At 48.6% G+C, this 18,865-nt stretch overlaps 2 protein-coding genes across 2 annotated transcripts in view; one reads left to right on the forward strand and one right to left on the reverse strand.

The window, feature by feature from the left end:
- The first annotated feature begins 431 nt into the window (after positions 1–431).
- On the forward strand, positions 432–2,181 carry atoh1c (atonal bHLH transcription factor 1c). The gene has a single exon (XM_072373303.1). The coding sequence runs from the start codon at positions 456–458 to the stop codon at positions 1,041–1,043; it is 588 nt and encodes a 195-aa protein (XP_072229404.1). The 5' UTR covers positions 432–455; the 3' UTR covers positions 1,044–2,181.
- A 4,164-nt stretch (positions 2,182–6,345) lies between these two features.
- Positions 6,346–18,865, reverse strand: part of waplb (WAPL cohesin release factor b) — a 34,307-nt gene continuing 21,787 nt past the window's right edge. The window contains exons 6-20 of the mRNA XM_072373291.1: positions 18,387–18,482; positions 18,140–18,310; positions 17,728–17,864; positions 17,536–17,647; positions 16,919–17,164; positions 16,709–16,820; positions 16,519–16,616; positions 14,705–14,781; positions 11,618–11,754; positions 11,426–11,541; positions 9,267–9,440; positions 8,358–8,574; positions 8,180–8,268; positions 7,901–7,996; positions 6,346–7,372 (exon numbers count right to left, since the gene is read on the reverse strand). Coding sequence (XP_072229392.1) covers positions 7,307–7,372; positions 7,901–7,996; positions 8,180–8,268; positions 8,358–8,574; positions 9,267–9,440; positions 11,426–11,541; positions 11,618–11,754; positions 14,705–14,781; positions 16,519–16,616; positions 16,709–16,820; positions 16,919–17,164; positions 17,536–17,647; positions 17,728–17,864; positions 18,140–18,310; positions 18,387–18,482 — 1,944 coding nt within the window. The 3' untranslated portion in view covers positions 6,346–7,306. The remainder of the gene's footprint in view (positions 7,373–7,900; positions 7,997–8,179; positions 8,269–8,357; positions 8,575–9,266; positions 9,441–11,425; positions 11,542–11,617; positions 11,755–14,704; positions 14,782–16,518; positions 16,617–16,708; positions 16,821–16,918; positions 17,165–17,535; positions 17,648–17,727; positions 17,865–18,139; positions 18,311–18,386; positions 18,483–18,865) is intronic.

Consider the following 18,865-nt stretch of genomic DNA (forward strand, 5'->3'; position numbering starts at 1 on the left):
GTTAGAAAACTGTTGAAGAACAAAGAAAATTAAATGATTTATTCCCGAACCTGAACGCGTCACCTGTTATGTGACGTAAACGGCTGTTTTTTGACCCCTGACCAACATAGAAATGCACTTGTATGAATGGACCGCGGCTGCTCCGGTGCTTCCTTCCGTCCTCTCCTGCGTCCTCGCCTCCTCCTCTCCGGCCGGGCTGCTCTTCTGCTTGGCCGCCTCCGTGTATCGGCCCACAGAGGCGCACTGAGACGCTTCTAATCCTGTTTTGATGAACTTGGTTAATGGACCTCCTGCAGCGACTTTGGCTCTGTTCATTAGGCAGCACACGACCTTCTCCACGCCCCCGGAGCACGCGATGCGCGTCCCTGTGACTCTCCTTTGCATAAATTCACCCCTGAAAGTTGGGGAAGTTTGAACTGGCGTTACTTTGGGTGAACTGTGGAGGAAGAGGAGCGATGCCGCCGCGTAAAAGTCTGTTTGCGCCTTTCATCTCGGTGGCACCGGAGGGAAGAGTTGGCCCCGCGGCCCCGGAGGCTCTCCACGCGGACATCCACGCGGACATCCACGCTCTGTTGCAGCGGAGCAGAGCGCAGGAAGTACAAGCGGCAGAGCGCGGCAGAGATGGCTGCGACTACCTGGACCCTCCGTGCGCCATCGTGGAGCTCCGACTTGGGCCCGCTGGCGGCGCGTTGCACTACCTCCAGCCGGACAAGTGCGCTCTGGAGCGCGCGCAGAGACGGCGGCGCCTGGCCGCCAATGCCCGCGAGAGGAGGAGGATGCTGGGACTCAACGTCGCCTTCGACCGGCTCCGGAGCGTCATCCCCAACCTGGAGAGCGACAAGAAGCTTTCCAAATCTGAAACACTGCAAATGGCGCAGATTTACATTGCTACCCTCAGTGAACTGCTCCAAGAAGGCGCGTGCGGAGGCTCGCAAGCGAACAACGCCGAGCGGACGTCAGGAGCCGGTGCGCCAGGGCCCGCTGGAGACCCGGAGCGCAACAGATGTCCGGAGCGCGCAGAGGAGCAGAGACTGAGGACATGAGGGAGAGAACGCGCGCAACCAAGTGACATTTAAAGACTCAAACTTTCAAATATATGTTCCCGTTTCCTTAAATTACTGTAATTACTTGTTAAGAATACATTAATCTACAATAGCGCAGTTATTTTTCTCATTTCCTGCCACAAAGTGTCAGATATTTGAGTTTTGTGTCCACAACTGGATCCCTTTATAAATTAAACACGCAGATTAATGTTCATTCTTACAGACTGAACTTATTTTGTAACATCAAACAGGAGCTGGAAGCGTCTTTAGGAGAAAATAACCTTTTCCAGACCGATTATTCTTCAGATTGACCAACAAAGAGAACCAGAAAGAAAAGCCCAAACAGGGATTACTGAAAGTATCAATTTTTATTATTTTAAAATTATATACAGGTAACCAAAGACAAGTCTGCAAATTGGTACAAAGATCAAGTTTTCTTGCAGTTGGCTTGTTAAGAAGCTCTCCGTCCGTCTGTCTGTCCAAAAATAACAAGGAAAAAAAGGAGAAAACCCCCAACACAGACGTTTAGAAAAGGAAAAATAGAGTCAGATTCAGAAAAGTAGAGTCTACCGTCTAAAATTAAATTCAACCCCACCCCACAGACAAGCCCAACCCCCCCCCATTATCCCACATTACTGTCCTCCTGCAGGAGGAAATCCATCTATTTACACAACTATGTACAAAAAGCTCTTCCATTCCATTCTTGTGTGAATAAAGCTCTTGTAAACTTTTGTAAAAGAGTGTGAGGGTTAAACTGTGTGTGTGTGTTGATGGCTACAGAGGAACAGACAAACGAAACGTTCAAACGGATCAGAACATTTTTACAGAACCGCCGGGACCGACCCGGTAAAAAAAAAACATTTAAAAAAAAAAACTGAAAAACAGAAATTCACGACAGGAAGAAACGTCCGTTCTGCTCAGAAAGAAGTTAACATTCTCCGAAGAGTTAAATTAAAACTTTAAAAACACAGTTTTGCTCAGATGAAGGTGTTTTCTGTCACACAAACAGTGGAAATAAATAAAAATGATGCTTTTAAGTGAAACACACCATCCTCTGTATTCACTTCTTGGCTCAGACGGTGAATCTTTAAACTCCAGAAACAGTCCAGTTTCCACATTTTCGGCTAAAAAATGGCCCGACTTTCTTAAAAAGGGGCCGTTCCAACGAGTCAGAGCTGCAACGGCTTCAGAAACGGATGAGAAGCAGCTGCAGGGTGTGAGGCTACCCAACTGCATGCTGGGAAATGCCAGATTTTGAGCTCAATTCATTCGTCTTTTGGCCCTCGGCTGCATGAAATGACTAATATAACCGTGAGGTTCTGACGGACGTCTGCCTGGGTATAAAAGAGTGAAAGTGGAAGATGATCAGCATCAGATCGCGTTCCAGAGATGAAACATCAAAGGACGGCGCTCTACGGCTGATATCCATCACCGTTTTCCAGCTCCTACTTTCACCCGCTGGGGCTTTTGGAAACGATGACCCAGAAGAAGCTGCCGCCTGTGATGTGGAGGTCCGGTTGGGTCCAAACAGCCGGAGCGAAGAGTTTAAAACATCAGAAGAGTTCCCGGAGACAAAGAGTTCCCGGGAGGAAGGGATATCGACCTGATCTGAGGTCACCTCTCAGACTGAAGTCCTGGTGCCGCTCCGGCTGGATGAGGACGGGTTCTGGTCCCATCGGGACACGAAGCTTTAATGATTCTGCTGTAAGAGTTGAGCTTAAAGTGTACAACGCACCTCTGAGGTGGTTCTGTGAGACCCGGCTGAGCTGGTTTCCATAACAACCGATTTTCTTGTTACAGATGAATAAAAAAAACAGACATTTTCAGCTGGTCAGGACCGGTCTGTGGCCCAGAAAAGATCAATACTTTAAGTTTCTGAGCTTCCTTTCAACAGAACCGTGAAGCGAAAGCAGCAAAAGCAGGAAAGGAAGAACCCAGCATGACAGAAAGAGTCCGGCTGCTGCTTTCAAAGCAAAGAGGCGATTATTCTGGGTCGGGGATTTCTTTTTGATGATCGGCTGGAAGTAACCGAACCGAGGATCGATACCGAGGCGTTTCCATCAGAGGAGGCGAGAAACGAGACAACACACCGTCCTGAGCAACTTTAGGAAACAACAGACAGAAAAACTCAATACTGACTTGGATTGTAACTTCAGTTAAAGTCAAACAACATTGGATCAGAACCGAACTGATGTGAAATGAGGGGGTTCCTTAAACTGCAGCAGGGGGGTGAGTGTGTTGGACTGAACCACTGAAATGAGGGGGTTCCTTTAACTGCAGCAGGGGGGTGAGTGTGTTGGACTGAACCACTGAAATGAGGGGGTTCCTTTAACTGCAGCAGGGGTGTGAGTGTGTTGGACTGAACCACTGAAATGAGGGGGTTCCTTAAACTGCAGCAGGGGGGTGAGTGTGTTGGACTGAACCACTGAAATGAGGGGGTTCCTTAAACTGCAGCAGGGGGGTGAGTGTGTTGGACTGAACCACTGAAATGAGGGGGTTCCTTTAACTGCAGCAGGGGGGTGAGCGTGTTGGACTGAACCACTGAAATGAGGGGGTTCCTTTAACTGCAGCAGGGGGGTGAGCGTGTTGGACTGAACCACTGAAATGAGGGGGTTCCTTTAACTGCAGCAGGGGGGTGAGTGTGTTGGACTGAACCACTGAAATGAGGGGGTTCCTTTAACTGCAGCAGGGGGGTGAGGGTGTTGGACTGAACCACTGAAATGAGGGGGTTCCTTTAACTGCAGCAGGGGGGTGAGTGTGTTGGACTGAACCACTGAAATGAGGGGGTTCCTTTAACTGCAGCAGGGGGGTGAGTGTGTTGGACTGAACCACTGAAATGAGGGGGTTCCTTTAACTGCAGCAGGGGGGTGAGTGTGTTGGACTGAACCACTGAAATGAGGGGGTTCCTTTAACTGCAGCAGGGGGGTGAGTGTGTTGGACTGAACCACTGAAATGAGGGGGTTCCTTAAACTGCAGCAGGGGGGTGAGTGTGTTGGACTGAACCACTGAAATGAGGGGGTTCCTTTAACTGCAGCAGGGGGGTGAGTGTGTTGGACTGAACCACTGAAATGAGGGGGTTCCTTTAACTGCAGCAGGGGGGTGAGTGTGTTGGACTGAACCACTGAAATGAGGGGGTTCCTTTAACTGCAGCAGGGGGGTGAGTGTGTTGGACTGAACCACTGAAATGAGGGGGTTCCTTTAACTGCAGCAGGGGGGTGAGTGTGTTGGACTGAACCACTGAAATGAGGGGGTTCCTTTAACTGCAGCAGGGGGGTGAGTGTGTTGGACTGAACCACTGAAATGAGGGGGTTCCTTTAACTGCAGCAGGGGGGCGAGTGTGTTGGACTGAACCACTGAAATGAGGGGGTTCCTTTAACTGCAGCAGGGGGGTGAGTGTGTTGGACTGAACCACTGAAATGAGGGGGTTCCTTTAACTGCAGCAGGGGGGTGAGGGTGTTGGACTGAACCACTGAAATGAGGGGGTTCCTTTAACTGCAGCAGGGGGGTGAGCGTGTTGGACTGAACCACTGAAATGAGGGGGTTCCTTTAACTGCAGCAGGGGGGTGAGTGTGTTGGACTGAACCACTGAAATGAGGGGGTTCCTTTAACTGCAGCAGGGGGGTGAGTGTGTTGGACTGAACCACTGAAATGAGGGGGTTCCTTAAACTGCAGCAGGGGGGTGAGTGTGTTGGACTGAACCACTGAAATGAGGGGGTTCCTTTAACTGCAGCAGGGGGGTGAGTGTGTTGGACTGAACCACTGAAATGAGGGGGTTCCTTTAACTGCAGCAGGGGGGTGAGTGTGTTGGACTGAACCACTGAAATGAGGGGGTTCCTTTAACTGCAGCAGGGGGGTGAGTGTGTTGGACTGAACCACTGAAATGAGGGGGTTCCTTTAACTGCAGCAGGGGGGCGAGTGTGTTGGACTGAACCACTGAAATGAGGGGGTTCCTTTAACTGCAGCAGGGGGGTGAGTGTGTTGGACTGAACCACTGAAATGAGGGGGTTCCTTTAACTGCAGCAGGGGGGTGAGTGTGTTGGACTGAACCACTGAAATGAGGGGGTTCCTTTAACTGCAGCAGGGGGGTGAGTGTGTTGGACTGAACCACTGAAATGAGGGGGTTCCTTTAACTGCAGCAGGGGGGTGAGTGTGTTGGACTGAACCACTGAAATGAGGGGGTTCCTTTAACTGCAGCAGGGGGGTGAGTGTGTTGGACTGAACCACTGAAATGAGGGGGTTCCTTTAACTGCAGCAGGGGGGTGAGGGTGTTGGACTGAACCACTGAAATGAGGGGGTTCCTTTAACTGCAGCAGGGGGGTGAGCGTGTTGGACTGAACCACTGAAATGAGGGGGTTCCTTTAACTGCAGCAGGGGGGTGAGTGTGTTGGACTGAACCACTGAAATGAGGGGGTTCCTTTAACTGCAGCAGGGGGGTGAGTGTGTTGGACTGAACCACTGAAATGAGGGGGTTCCATTAACTGCAGCAGGGGGATGAGCGTGTTGGACTGAACCACTGAAATGAGGGGGTTCCTTTAACTGCAGCAGGGGGGTGAGTGTGTTGGACTGAACCACTGAAATGAGGGGGTTCCTTTAACTGCAGCAGGGGGGTGAGTGTGTTGGACTGAACCACTGAAATGAGGGGGTTCCTTTAACTGCAGCAGGGGGGTGAGCGTGTTGGACTGAACCACTGAAATGAGGGGGTTCCTTTAACTGCAGCAGGGGGGTGAGCGTGTTGGACTGAACCACTGAAATGAGGGGGTTCCTTTAACTGCAGCAGGGGGGTGAGCGTGTTGGACTGAACCACTGAAATGAGGGGGTTCCTTTAACTGCAGCAGGGGGGTGAGTGTGTTGGACTGAACCACTGAAATGAGGGGGTTCCTTTAACTGCAGCAGGGGGGTGAGTGTGTTGGACTGAACCACTGAAATGAGGGGGTTTCTTTAACTGCAGCAGGGGGGCGAGTGTGTTGGACTGAACCACTGAAATGAGGGGGTTCCTTTAACTGCAGCAGGGGGTGAGTGTGTTGGACTGAACCACTGAAATGAGGGGGTTTCTTTAACTGCAGCAGGGGGGTGAGTGTGTTGGACTGAACCACTGAAATGAGGGGGTTCCTTTAACTGCAGCAGGGGGGTGAGCGTGTTGGACTGAACCACTGAAATGAGGGGGTTCCTTTAACTGCAGCAGGGGGGTGAGTGTGTTGGACTGAACCACTGAAATGAGGGGGTTCCTTTAACTGCAGCAGGGGGGTGAGTGTGTTGGACTGAACCACTGAAATGAGGGGGTTCCTTTAAATGCAGCAGGGGGGCGAGTGTGTTGGACTGAACCGCTGAAATGAGGGGGTTCCTTTAACTGCAGCAGGGGGGTGAGCGTGTTGGACTGAACCGCTGAAATGAGGGGGTTCCTTTAACTGCAGCAGGGGGGTGAGCGTGTTGGACTGAACCACTGAAATGAGGGGGTTCCTTTAACTGCAGCAGGGGGGTGAGTGTGTTGGACTGAACCACTGAAATGAGGGGGTTCCTTTAACTGCAGCAGGGGGGTGAGTGTGTTGGACTGAACCACTGAAATGAGGGGGTTCCTTTAACTGCAGCAGGGGGGTGAGTGTGTTGGACTGAACCACTGAAATGAGGGGGTTCCTTTAACTGCAGCAGGGGGGCGAGTGTGTTGGACTGAACCACTGAAATGAGGGGGTTCCTTTAACTGCAGCAGGGGGGCGAGTGTGTTGGACTGAACCACTGAAATGAGGGGGTTCCTTTAACTGCAGCAGGGGGGTGAGTGTGTTGGACTGAACCACTGAAATGAGGGGGTTCCTTTAACTGCAGCAGGGGGGTGAGTGTGTTGGACTGAACCACTGAAATGAGGGGGTTCCTTTAACTGCAGCAGGGGGGTGAGCGTGTTGGACTGAACCACTGAAATGAGGGGGTTCCTTTAACTGCAGCAGGGGGATGAGTGTGTTGGACTGAACCACTGAAATGAGGGGGTTCCTTTAACTGCAGCAGGGGGGTGAGTGTGTTGGACTGAACCACTGAAATGAGGGGGTTCCTTTAACTGCAGCAGGGGGGTGAGCGTGTTGGACTGAACCACTGAAATGAGGGGGTTCCTTTAACTGCAGCAGGGGGATGAGTGTGTTGGACTGAACCACTGAAATGAGGGGGTTCCTTTAACTGCAGCAGGGGGGTGAGTGTGTTGGACTGAACCGCTGTTCTCCAGCAAAGAGCTGATGATGATGATGAAGGTGGTAACATCGATGAGGAAGGCTGGATTTCCTCTAGCAGTGCTCCAGGTAGTCGATGATCCGGGAAATGGATTTCTGCCCCGTGGTTCCGACGTCGCACTGCAGACAGCGAACACATCATCCATCAGTCACTCACAGAAACGAGCTCATGCATTCAGAACCTTATCCCAGCCGATTACACGCCCTTATTTTCCTGCTTTAGATGAATTAACTCAACGGTTTCCCTCACACCTGGACCACCTGGACCGAGCCCTAAAATCTGCTGAGAACAGAACCACCGCCTTCCTGAGGGTCGGATTCTGCTGAGCTCGGCTGAAAGCTTGCACCATAAAACTGTCAGAGAAGCGTCTAACTTTGCTTCATGCAGGGGGGGGAGGGGCCTAAGTCTCAGTGCAGGGAACAGCTCCTCTGACTCACCGACTTTAGGCTTCTCCACCTGTTCCACATGCACTCCATCCTCCAGGCTTTCTCTGCAGCTTTGGACATAACTTTGGACTAAAGTGTTTGCTAAAAGTCGAGGAAGATTTCACAGGAAAGAGCATCGTGTGGCGCCTACTCCTCACTAATCATCCAAACCCTGGACGCAGCGTTTAAAACGGCCGGATAATAAAAGCTGCGGCGACTCACCGTGAGGTTCATGAAGTTGAGGAACTTTTTCAGCATTTCTGTCATGATGGAGAAATCTCCTTTGGGCAGGTTTTCTCTCACAGTAGTCACATTCAACTGGTGGAGACAGAGACAGCTGGATGAAACCGTGACATCACAGGCCTTAAATGTGCTGATGTGTGGTTCAGATGCAGTAAATGAGCCTGAAAAGATTCTGTCTGGACTTGGATGCAACATCCAGCAGCTTCAGTTCAGGGAGTAAAGGACTAAATGCATTGAAATACACTGAATTGGACTCACCGGGCTCCCCTGACAGAGGCAGCCCAGCAGCAGTGCTGTGTAGGAGGCCACGATGCTGTCCTCCATGTGCTTCCCTGCATGCTGCAGAGCTGACAGGAACAAACGCAGCACAGCAGTTTTATTTCTCAACTTCAGAAACGGATCAATGATTGGAAGAAAAGAAGAGCATTGGTGGTACCTTTGTTTAGGTCCAGCTCCTCCTCCTCCTCTTCCTGCTTCTTCTTCTTCTCGTCATCCTGTTTGCTGGAGTCGTTGTCGTTGGCGACCCACTGGATCTCCCCGCCCGTCTCCTGCCACTCGCCACTCTGGTCCAGCGCCGGCTTCGGCGCCTCCTTGATGAGGTCATCGGTCTGCGCTTCAGCCAGGACGGCGGCTCGCTCCCTCTGCAGGAACAGCTGAGGAAGAGTTTCATTCCTTTACTTTTCACAGGAAGGCGCTGATAAAGCTCAACAGAAACTGTGTCATTTCAGATATATTTTCAGTCGTTTTCTTGCATTTCTTTACAGGAAAATATTCTGTTCCTGCAGAATTCTTCCCAAAGTCCTCAGGAGCAGAAACACTTTTCATTCCTCACAGCTTCAGGTGACTTTTCATTTCTAAATCCCATCCAGTTCGCTCTTCTTCTGCTGCTCACCCCACTGGAAGTCCCTCTGGATCATTTAAATCTGATCAGATGGGACGATTCGGTTCAAATTCGGCTTCGATGGGGAAGCCGGCGCAGCAGCAAAGAACAAAAGCATCCAAACCGAACACCGTCGGCTGGAAATCTACTCAAACCCCCCCGCTGCACGCACCAGAGCTGAGTCAGATGTTGTGAAACATCGACTCATATTCCATTTACCCCTAAAATGTGGCTTGATATCGGATGAAGACAGTATTTAGGTTTAATCAGCATCACACAGCGTGTGAAACAGAGAGTTTTACATCAGCCAGGCCTGCAAAATGATCTGAAATGTGCCTTTTTTTGGGATCTGGGTTAAACTCAGAATGAATCCTGAAAGGTTTTAACACAGAGAAGAAGAGGCCACGACCAGATGAGTGTAATGACAGCATGAGTGGGAGCCCCGGGGCTCAGAGGAAACTGTACCTGCACCAGGGCGGCGATGGCGCTCAGAGGGCCGGAGCTGGTGATGTCCTGGTGCTGCGGGGTGAGGAGGACAGTGGAGTTGCAGGGACCCTGACCCCCCTCCATCTCCATCTCCATCAGGCAGTATCTGTTCCTGGCGCTGTACTCCACCAGGTTGATCAACAGGCCGAGACCCTGAACACCACAGACAGTTATTCACTCAGCTTCTGTCACCGATGAGTCATTTTAACGCTTCATGATGTCATTTATTGTGCTCAGAATACAGCTGGAAATCACAGCAAGTGTTGACTTTTTACGGCTCTTAATATCCCAGCAGGATCGTCACGTTATTGTTGTTTCCACCAATGAGATGGTTCGGTTCGGTAAAGTAACACCGGAGAATTTTATTGCTCTTTGGCGCCCCCTGCAGGGATGTGGCGCCACTGTCCCAAAACAAATCTGTGTGTGAGCCATCAAAAACCATCAGAAAGGTAAGAGGAGCGTAAAGTTAAAAAGGTGAAGCGCAGGGCTGGAAACCTCAGTCCCCCGGCCCCCCCGGGGGCATAAAAAAGATCAGAAGCACATAGTTCTACGGTTCACACACATTTCTAGTGTTGCTTTAGGGGCATTTCACAGTGAGAAGTAAATATAATCCACCGGGTTCATCTGCAGCCAAATTATCTAAAGCTGTGCAAACTGAGCCCACCGACCACATGGACCCGTCCCCCTCCAGAGGAATAAATACAGCAGACAAAGAAGCCAAGGAGCAGAGGAACATGGATGCTTCCACACCTCGACTTCCTGCTTCGGCTCAGGATGCATACTGGTCTGCTGAGGCATACCCAGAAAGCCTGGAGGATCATTTCAAAGGTTCTGAAAAGCAACAACAGGTTCTGGCGCTCAGCTGGATCCTGATTCCATTCAGTTTCCTGTTTCTGTATTTATCAGATACTTTTATCCAAAGCGACTTACAAATGAAGATATAACAGCTTTATAAAAGCTAACAATAAGCTAACAATAAGCTACATAGAAGGAACCCAGGAGTCCATCTAGTGGAGTAAAGTCACAGGTCAAAACCACCTCAGGACACCTATGGTTTCATTCATTTGCCATTTAGTCAATTCAACACTTGGTTGGGTTTAAACATTATGGATCTACATAGTTATAGAACCCAGAAGTACTTGGTTAGGTTAAGGAAAACTTTTTTTCGTCACTCGTAAATAGGGCTCGGTGTTGCTCCTGATTTTCTGAATCACTTCAATTAAAACTAAGGAGGTCATGATTCATTTGGTGCATCATTAAAAATGTCCTCACAGAGAGTTCAGGCTCTTATGTTTCTGTTTCTGTATTTATCAGACGCTTTTATCCAAAGAGACTTACAAATGAAGATATAACAGCTATAAAAAGCTAACAATAAGCTACATAGAAGGAACCCAGGAGTCCGACTCTGTCAGAGGGGACAGAGTAGAGATAGGGTGCAGGCATAGAAGGAAGTGCAGAAAGACTTTATTATTCACCTTTTAGCAGTTATTTGGTTAATTTAAGTGCAGATGTTGTCACAAAGGCGCATCATCAACCACATCATTGTGAAATGTTGGTTGACAAATCCATTTTTAGACAAAATGTGACCTTTTCTTGTAGAATTTTGGCTAATTTTCGGGTCCTACTTGCACCGAGGATTTTCTTTTGTGTGCCAGGATTCTCAATATTGACCTTAAAGTCAGAGTAAAACTGAAATAACTGCAGAACAATGTGTTATGAACTATTCGGTCAAGCATAGAGTTTCTGTTTCTGTATTTGTCAGACGCTTTTATCCAAAGTGACTTACAAATGAAGATATAACAGCTTTATAAAAGCTAACAATAAGCTCCATAGAAGGAACCCAGGAGTCCGACTCTGTCAGAGGGGACAGAGTAGAGATAGGGTGCAGGCAGAGAAGGAAGTGCAGAAAGATAAAGTGCAGAGATAGAGGGGGGAGGGAAGTACAAGGTAAGTGCTGGGATAGGAGATGCTCTCTGAAGAGCTGGGTTTTCAGGAGCTTCCTGAGGATAGACAGGGTCTTTCGGTAGCTCATTCCACCAGCTTTGGCGTGAGGACGCTGTCGTGGACAGATGTTGCTGCTGTTTCAGCACCAACTCCAGCCTCTTCTCATTATGAGGTGAAGCGTGTGTGATACGCACCAGCACTCTGATGTCGAACCTCTGCTCCTGAGGAAGATACTGAGGGACTCTGAGGACACAGTTCAGAGCCGTCACCAACAGATCCTCCTGCTCCCCGGTCTTTGTGCTGCCCCACTCTGCACACACACACACACACATTAGGACCACATGCACCGTCACTGTGGTGGTGCTGGACGGTTTTCCTGCACTCACCGTTGTCGTGCGTCAGGTTGAGCAGGACTCCGATGATGGCCCTCATGCAGTCCTCCACGGCTTTCCCCACCACGGCTCCATCGGAGTTCACCTCCCTGTTGTAGCGCTGGATCATCTCCTCGCACCGACTCAGCGCCCTGACACACCAGAGGTTTCCACACTTTAGGAATTCAGCTTTTAACTTCAAGGAAAGACCGTTTCTTAGGGTTGAAAACCATCCTGGTCTGTCACATCATTTACCTGCTCGTCTCTTTGAAAAAAGAAAGCATCACCTGGCCTTCACTTCAATTTACAGCCACTCTGTCATTATCAATTCCCTCTGGATTCCCATCCAGATGCCTCTTTTCTTTTCAACTCGATGGGAAAACAGAGCAGCATTCAGACAAAGATTTGCCGGCTGCAGCAGCAGAGGGTGAAGCAGGTCAGCAGCCCTCATGTAAATAATCGAATTACATCCACTGTCAGTGGTGAATGAACACAGAGCGGAAGCATCAGGATGCAGAAAGCACCACAATCTACCGCCGTAAGTTTCATTAGCAGCGGTCTGACTTCACGATGCCGTCCATGCGTCTCGTCACACAGCAGCTGCCGGGAGCTTTAACCGTGACAGAAGAGGAGTTAACGGCATAATTCCAGGGTTATATACCAGATATAATCATTACTGGCTCTCATTTTAAACCACAAACATCCCCACGACTGGATCTGAGAGCAGGAGGACTCAGTCACAACATCATCCTCCTTCAGGTGACTGTTCTGTGCTGCAGGACAAACATCCCCCCCCCCACGGCCGCCTCTAACCCCGCAGCACATTCACAAGCTGGATTTAAGAGGTTGTAAAGCGCCCAGACACAGAGGACCATCCTCAGCCAGCAAAGGGAGGTTCTGTGTGTGTAACAGCTTATTAAATTAGGCCGGCAGGCAGCTGAAACACAGGCAGCGTGTGTGGCAACAAGGAGAAAACAAAAAGCCCAACTCAGGAGGCAGAAGTGGAGGAAATGACAGAAAAGACGCTGCATGTGGGATTATGAAGCTGCCTGCAGAGTTTAGGTGGCACAGCTCGGTCACTCTCCAGCTCACCCTGCACTTCTGGGGGTTAATCGAGTTAACAGAGCGGACAGCTGAAGGCTGCCTGCGTCACCCGCTGAAACAGCAGCTCTTTGTTGATTCATTCACCCTCATCTTCCTCGACCCCCCCGCCCGAAGAGGGCGAAGATCCGGTCACCTTTCCTCAGAGAACATTTAGACTTTTATCTCACACTTTCAAGCTTTTAAGGGACTGATATCTGAGGAAAATCCTCCGAGTTAAACATTTGATGCTTCTGTTTTTCTGATCATCAACTCTCTGATGGACACATCCCTGTGAAATCTGCACTTTTAGCTTATGTCTGAGTTATTGATCAGTTATAAAACTACTTATAAAACTTTGGTTTAGCATTAGACTGAAGATACAGCTTCCTTTTTACCTGTGGGGTCCCCCAAGGATCGGTTCTTGTACCCTTTTAGTTTATAGGACACTTATTTTTTACATGTCCTGGGTCTAAGGCTGAGGAACAGTCTCCCTCCTGGAGGTAACGGCTGAAGACTGTTTCTAACCTTTCTGTGTTTGACACATCGGGTTCAATATTCTGCTTCTGTGTAATTTTCAGTTTCTTGCTTGAAATTGAATTTTCACTTGTTTATTCTTGCATGTATTCTTATATTATTCATGATACCTTCCAAAACTACGTTTCCAACACCTGAAATCTCTGTTTTATTCAAATAAGACGGGATAGAGTACCAATAATTGGTTTTGATCTTTGGCAAAGAAAGGGGTCCCAAATAAACCAAAAAAAAAAAAAAAACTAACATCAGTTCATTTAGAGAATTCCTGGAAAAGGCTGCTTCAACCCAAAGTGACTGTAGCAGAACACAAACACCTGAGAGACTCGAGGGCAAACATGTAAAGACAAAAAGAACAGTGACAGAGCGAGACCGTCTGCTCTCTGCCAGCCAGAGAGGTCACAGTTCAAAGGTCACCGTGTGACTGACAGGAGGTCACAACCAGGAAATGGAACGACAAAACCTTGATAATAATGAGGATTATAACCATGAAGAATACTGAATACGCACACACACAATGCTGTACAGACACTCTGTTCAGCAAAGCTGCTCAGTTTAGTTTCTGATGGAAGAAATCAATACGTCCAGATTTAAAGGAGACATTCAGTAAAAACTCCTTCTTCCTGTTCCCTGGGAGCAGATATCAGGGCGTCTGAAGTCACCAGAAAGTGTAAAACTCCACAAAAACACAGCCCTGGTATTTAATTAGTTCCCCTTTGTTTAAAGTTCCTCCTTTAACGAGCCGTTCTGATTTTCATTTCTAAATGATGTCACTCCTTAAGTTGGCCCCGCCTCCTCTGCTAAGCCCCGCCCACTCACATCCACCCTGCTGGAGGGATGAAGCCAGCTTCTGGTGGAAATGTTCTGCTGTCAGCTGCACTGAGGAGCATGCATCTTCCATCCAGCAGCAGCCTCAGAGGATATAAGAGCCCAGTGGATAAACTATATCTGAGGCTAATGTTCCAGCAGAGTTAGCTAAAGACTGTGAATGTGCAGCAAACACTTTTCATCCCACTGTTTTAACAACTTGGTCCAGTTCAACGCTGGACTGAAGGAACTGAGCCACAAAGAGGATCAGTTCCAACTCTCAGAGCCTGAACTTCAGAGCAGGGAAATGGAAGCATCTGAGAAATAACTCCTCATGGTTTATTTCCTGATTTATTTCTTCCTTTAGCAGCAGCTAACGCTAACAGCTTAGCTAAAGAAGATGACGTACAGCAACTTCTAAGGAGTTACTGCTGTTCCTTTCTGAAAGATGAACATTATTGTTCCCACATTACTTTGTTAGCAGCAGCTAACGCTAACAGCTTAGCTAAGGAGTTACTGCTGTTCCTTTCTGAAAGATGAACATTAATTGCTTAAAAACAGCAGATTATAAAACCTTTCAGCTGCTTTGGTCAAATCTTTACATTTAAAGAAAACCTGAATGATTTTAAAAAAGCTGCCGTTGATATTTTCAGCTTCATATTGAGCTCATGCTTTACTCACTTTGCAGAAGAGATGATCAGGGAAGAGTCTTTGTAGGCGATCAGGTAGCTCTGGTTCTCCGGGTTATGGACCGTCACCTGCATGCAGACACAACACACATCGAGCTAATTCTGCTTCATTCTGGAGTTCATTTCTACATTTCTACTCAGAATCAGAAGTGAGCTTCAGAGTGAGCTTTATTGGTCTCTCCTGCTGAGGGTTTCAGAGGTTAGAAAGTTTTAAAGATGAAGATGTCGTGGGTGTAAATCTGCAGGAAGTTTGCAGTCTTTGTGGTTGGTGGTTAGCTCTGAAACTTGTTATTGATCCGGTGATCATCACACAGTCCACACAGGAGTCAAAAAACACTCAATGTTTCCTTTAACAATGAGAATAAACCTCACAAACTGATGCCTGATGTCATTTCTTTTGGAATCCACACATTTTTTTGTGTTCATTGTCGATTTAAAAGTGAAATCTACAGAGATATATAGAGTCTGATACTGATGTCCTTGGTTAAGTTGGGCTTCCAGGCGTCTGTTCTGCACAGCAGGGTCAACATCCACGGTTTCCTTCAGGGATCTGGTTTAACTAACCTTAACTGTGGAGGTTTTGCTAAGCTGTGCCACAGTAACTGAATCAGTGTCCAGTTTCGTGTGAAACCGGTGGAGTTTGCATCATATTTTCCAGCAGGATGAAAAGCAAAACCACTGCAGAAGAAAAAGCTACAAAAGACGAGTAAATTAAAAAGATTATGAATATCGCAGCAAGAGCAGATCGAAACTATTCATGATTATGTATTTTAGGCCAGATTAATTCATTTTGTGCAGTGCAGCAACAGCAAGGTTAGTTCATGCTTTTCCACAAGCTGTTTTCTACCCTCAGCATGCTAAAAAAACTCAACTAAATGACCGCGCAGTTGTTTTTGCAGTGCTGGTGGTTGGTGTGGCCTATTTACCGGGGGCTCACAACCCGCCGCTTGTACTTCTTCTGCCGCCGGAAGCGGCCAGAAAAGCCGGAAGCGGCCAAAGGGGCGGGGCTTATATGTATAGCAACTAGCAGATATATATAATAATCCATCCATACATCGGTTCCCTCTTTCACCATGGATCGTACTCTGGGCCTTCTTTGTGTTTCTGCCTTTATTCCGCTTTTTTCCACCTTTTTTTCCGCCTTCGGAATCCAGATCGGCCCTAATTGGCTGTCGTCGCGTAGCGTCACTGCTCATTTGCATAAAGTTGAGCCTTTCTCAACTCTTGAAGCTCATGAAGCTCATAACTCCAGCCGCTCATCGACGCCAGCTGACATTGAAAATGAACGGCAGCTGGCCGCTCACGCCGCTTTTGGTGCGAGCCCCCGGTTAGGCATCTGACTGCATCAGATGTAACGCTGGATGCTTTAAATCCTCTTCGTGTGGAATAAAGAGCCAACAGAAAGGCTTAATGTAAATGTCCAAGTCAAGTTTCTTTCCTTCAGGCTCCAAAATGCTTTTCAGTCGTCTACAGACTTCTACAGAGTTGGATACGAACAAACTGAGCTCATCTGATGAAGTCTGGTCGGTTTGATGATGCAGAGAACGCTCAGTGGTGATTTTGATCCATCAAATCTTTGTATGTAAACAGGAACAGGTTTTACAGTAATCAGTCTGTGTTTCAGACTACAAAAGCATTCCTCTGCAGATATTCATCAGGAAAAAGCCTCTGTGTGAGACTCAAACAGCAGATTCAGCTGCAGAGCGACTCGCTGTTCCTACACCGATGTTTCTGTATCTTACAGCTGCTCAGACTGCTGGATTCCCATGTGGAGATGTCCCAAACCCCCCCATCACGTGCACTTACACTCTCCAGCACCCGTAGACACCTCTCAGCTCCCCACAGCGACGAGCCCAGCTTCTCCTTCTCGTCCTCCTGGTTTAAGTTGTCGACACACTCTTTGACTGCAGAAAACAGAAGCGTGCACAGAGATGAAGACCCGGAAACACGGCACCACGCCTTCTTTTTGACACTTGCAACACATTTTCTGTCCAACCTTTATCTACGATGTGGTCCAGTCCTCCCAGCAGCCGCAGCTCCTCTTTGAACCAGTCTCCCGCTCGCTTGGACGTCAGAGACAGCAGCGTCTCCATGGCTAAGTGACCCGTCTGCAGCGGGAGACGGAAAAGAAAACATGAATCTCACAGAGCCGGTTCCTCCTCTCCGGCTGGGAGAAGCCGACACTAAGACCAGAGTCTTTCTGTACCGTTATGTTCTGCAGGTCCAGGTGCTTGTTGTGCACCGTGTCACACAGCTTCCTGATCTTCTCCTTTATCTTAGCGATCTCTCTGGCACTGAACTGGGTGCTGGAGTCGGTCCCAGCCCCGCCTCCTTGATCCTGGTCCATTTCAAGCAGGCGGATCATCAGGTCCAGACAGGACCGATCCAGATCCATGTTCAGCCGGTCTCTGCTCAGGATGTACATCAGGGACGCTGTGCACAGAGCCAGGTTCTGCAGAGATGAGACCAAACCAGGTGATCCAAACCATTTGCATTGACAGAACAGCTCAGAGTCACTTCTGTGTCTCAGTGTGACCAAACTTAGACCAGAAGAAGCTGAATCCTGCAGCTCTGCTCCTGCTCTGAACTTCCCCCGCCTTAATGTCTAATAACCAGGTTCTAAACTGTTAATTCTTCAATACATTTCCTGAATTTAACATCTATGAATCAGACTAAAATCTGTGCAGCAGGGTTCCGCCTTAAAAACAACCGATAATAACCAGGACCGCCTTAAGTTTGGCCTCAGTAAGAACCACAAAACTAAAGTAAGTACACAGAAGTGTGATCCTGGAGTGGACAGCGTTTGCTGGGCTTTACTGTTACCGGGTGTTGGGGGGCGTCGTTCAGAGTTTTGAAGATCTGAGCCACCTTCCCTCTGGCCCTGAGGTGCATCCTGAAGCTGGGCATCGCACAGCGGGTGGCCAGGCTGATCACACTGCAGAGACACAGCAAAACCACATCATGGTTTCCCACAGCGGGCTGAAGGGAACCACAGGAATGCACGCTCTTCCTTACCTAAGGCATCGTGTATTAAGAGGCTGTCCCGCCTTCAGACCGGTGGCGAGATACTCAAAGTCATCAGTAAACTCCTGGTTTTCCCCAAACTCCACCACGTCGTTGAAGTGCTTCACATGCTGGACGACTGTATACAGCTGAAAACACGAGGGGGGGGGGGGTGAACATGATGGCGTGGTGCCGCAGGACCACTTACAAGGTTTTTACTGAGAGACTTTTGTGCAGAAATTGGACAGAAAACAAATGACTGATATAAGTCAGCCCACAGTAAGCTACACCAAACTGTTTACGTCTCAGCAGCTGATTAAAACTCGTCAGTGCATCCTTCGACCAATCACGCTGCGGTTCACCGGCGCCACCGCAGCTTTGAGAAGGAGACGTCTTTAAGAAGTGGCAGAAAAGCTGGGATTACCTCTTTGTGTTCTTTGTGACACTTGAGTGCAGTGACCGTGTCCTGGTAGGGATCCGTGGGGATGGTGACACACTTTGTGACTTTGGGAGGAGGAGGAGGAGCCTTGAACACGCCGTCGTCCTTCTGAGAGTCGGAGGACTCGGTGCTGGAGCCTCCAGCAGTGACTAATGCCTGGTAAGATGGATGAAAGCTGGTGTGAGACTGCTGCACGAGCACCATGAAAGTGTGTGTGAGGGTGTGTTCTTACAGGGGCTGTGTGTGATCGTGAGAAGAAAGGCGGAGGTGGCTCCTCTTCACTCTCCACAGTCCAGTGTCTGGCATTGTAAACTGCTTTGGTGGGAGACTGCAACAGAACACACAGAAAACATGAGCATGTATCACCCTCCAGCTGCTGACATCAAGCATCTTCACACAGTTTTATCAAGATCGTTTGTTGCCTGTGGGTGCATGAAGTTTTCAGCTCAATGTCAAGAAACATGCTGATAACTGTCTGTTAAAGTGTGCTGCAGCACATGCTGATAACTGTCTGTTAAAGTGTGCTGCAGCACATGCTGATAACTGTCTGTTAAAGTGTGCTGCGGCACATACTGATAACTGTCTGTTAAAGTGTGCTGCGGCACATACTGATAACTGTCTGTTAAAGTGTGCTGCAGCACATGCTGTTAACTGTCTGTTAAAGTGTGCTGCAGCACATGCTGATAACTGTCTGTTAAAGTGTGCTGCAGC

This window comes from Leuresthes tenuis, unplaced genomic scaffold (assembly GCF_036924035.1).
Source record: "Leuresthes tenuis unplaced genomic scaffold, fLeuTen1.0.hap1 SCAF_20, whole genome shotgun sequence".
Taxonomy (NCBI): domain Eukaryota; kingdom Metazoa; phylum Chordata; class Actinopteri; order Atheriniformes; family Atherinopsidae; genus Leuresthes; species Leuresthes tenuis.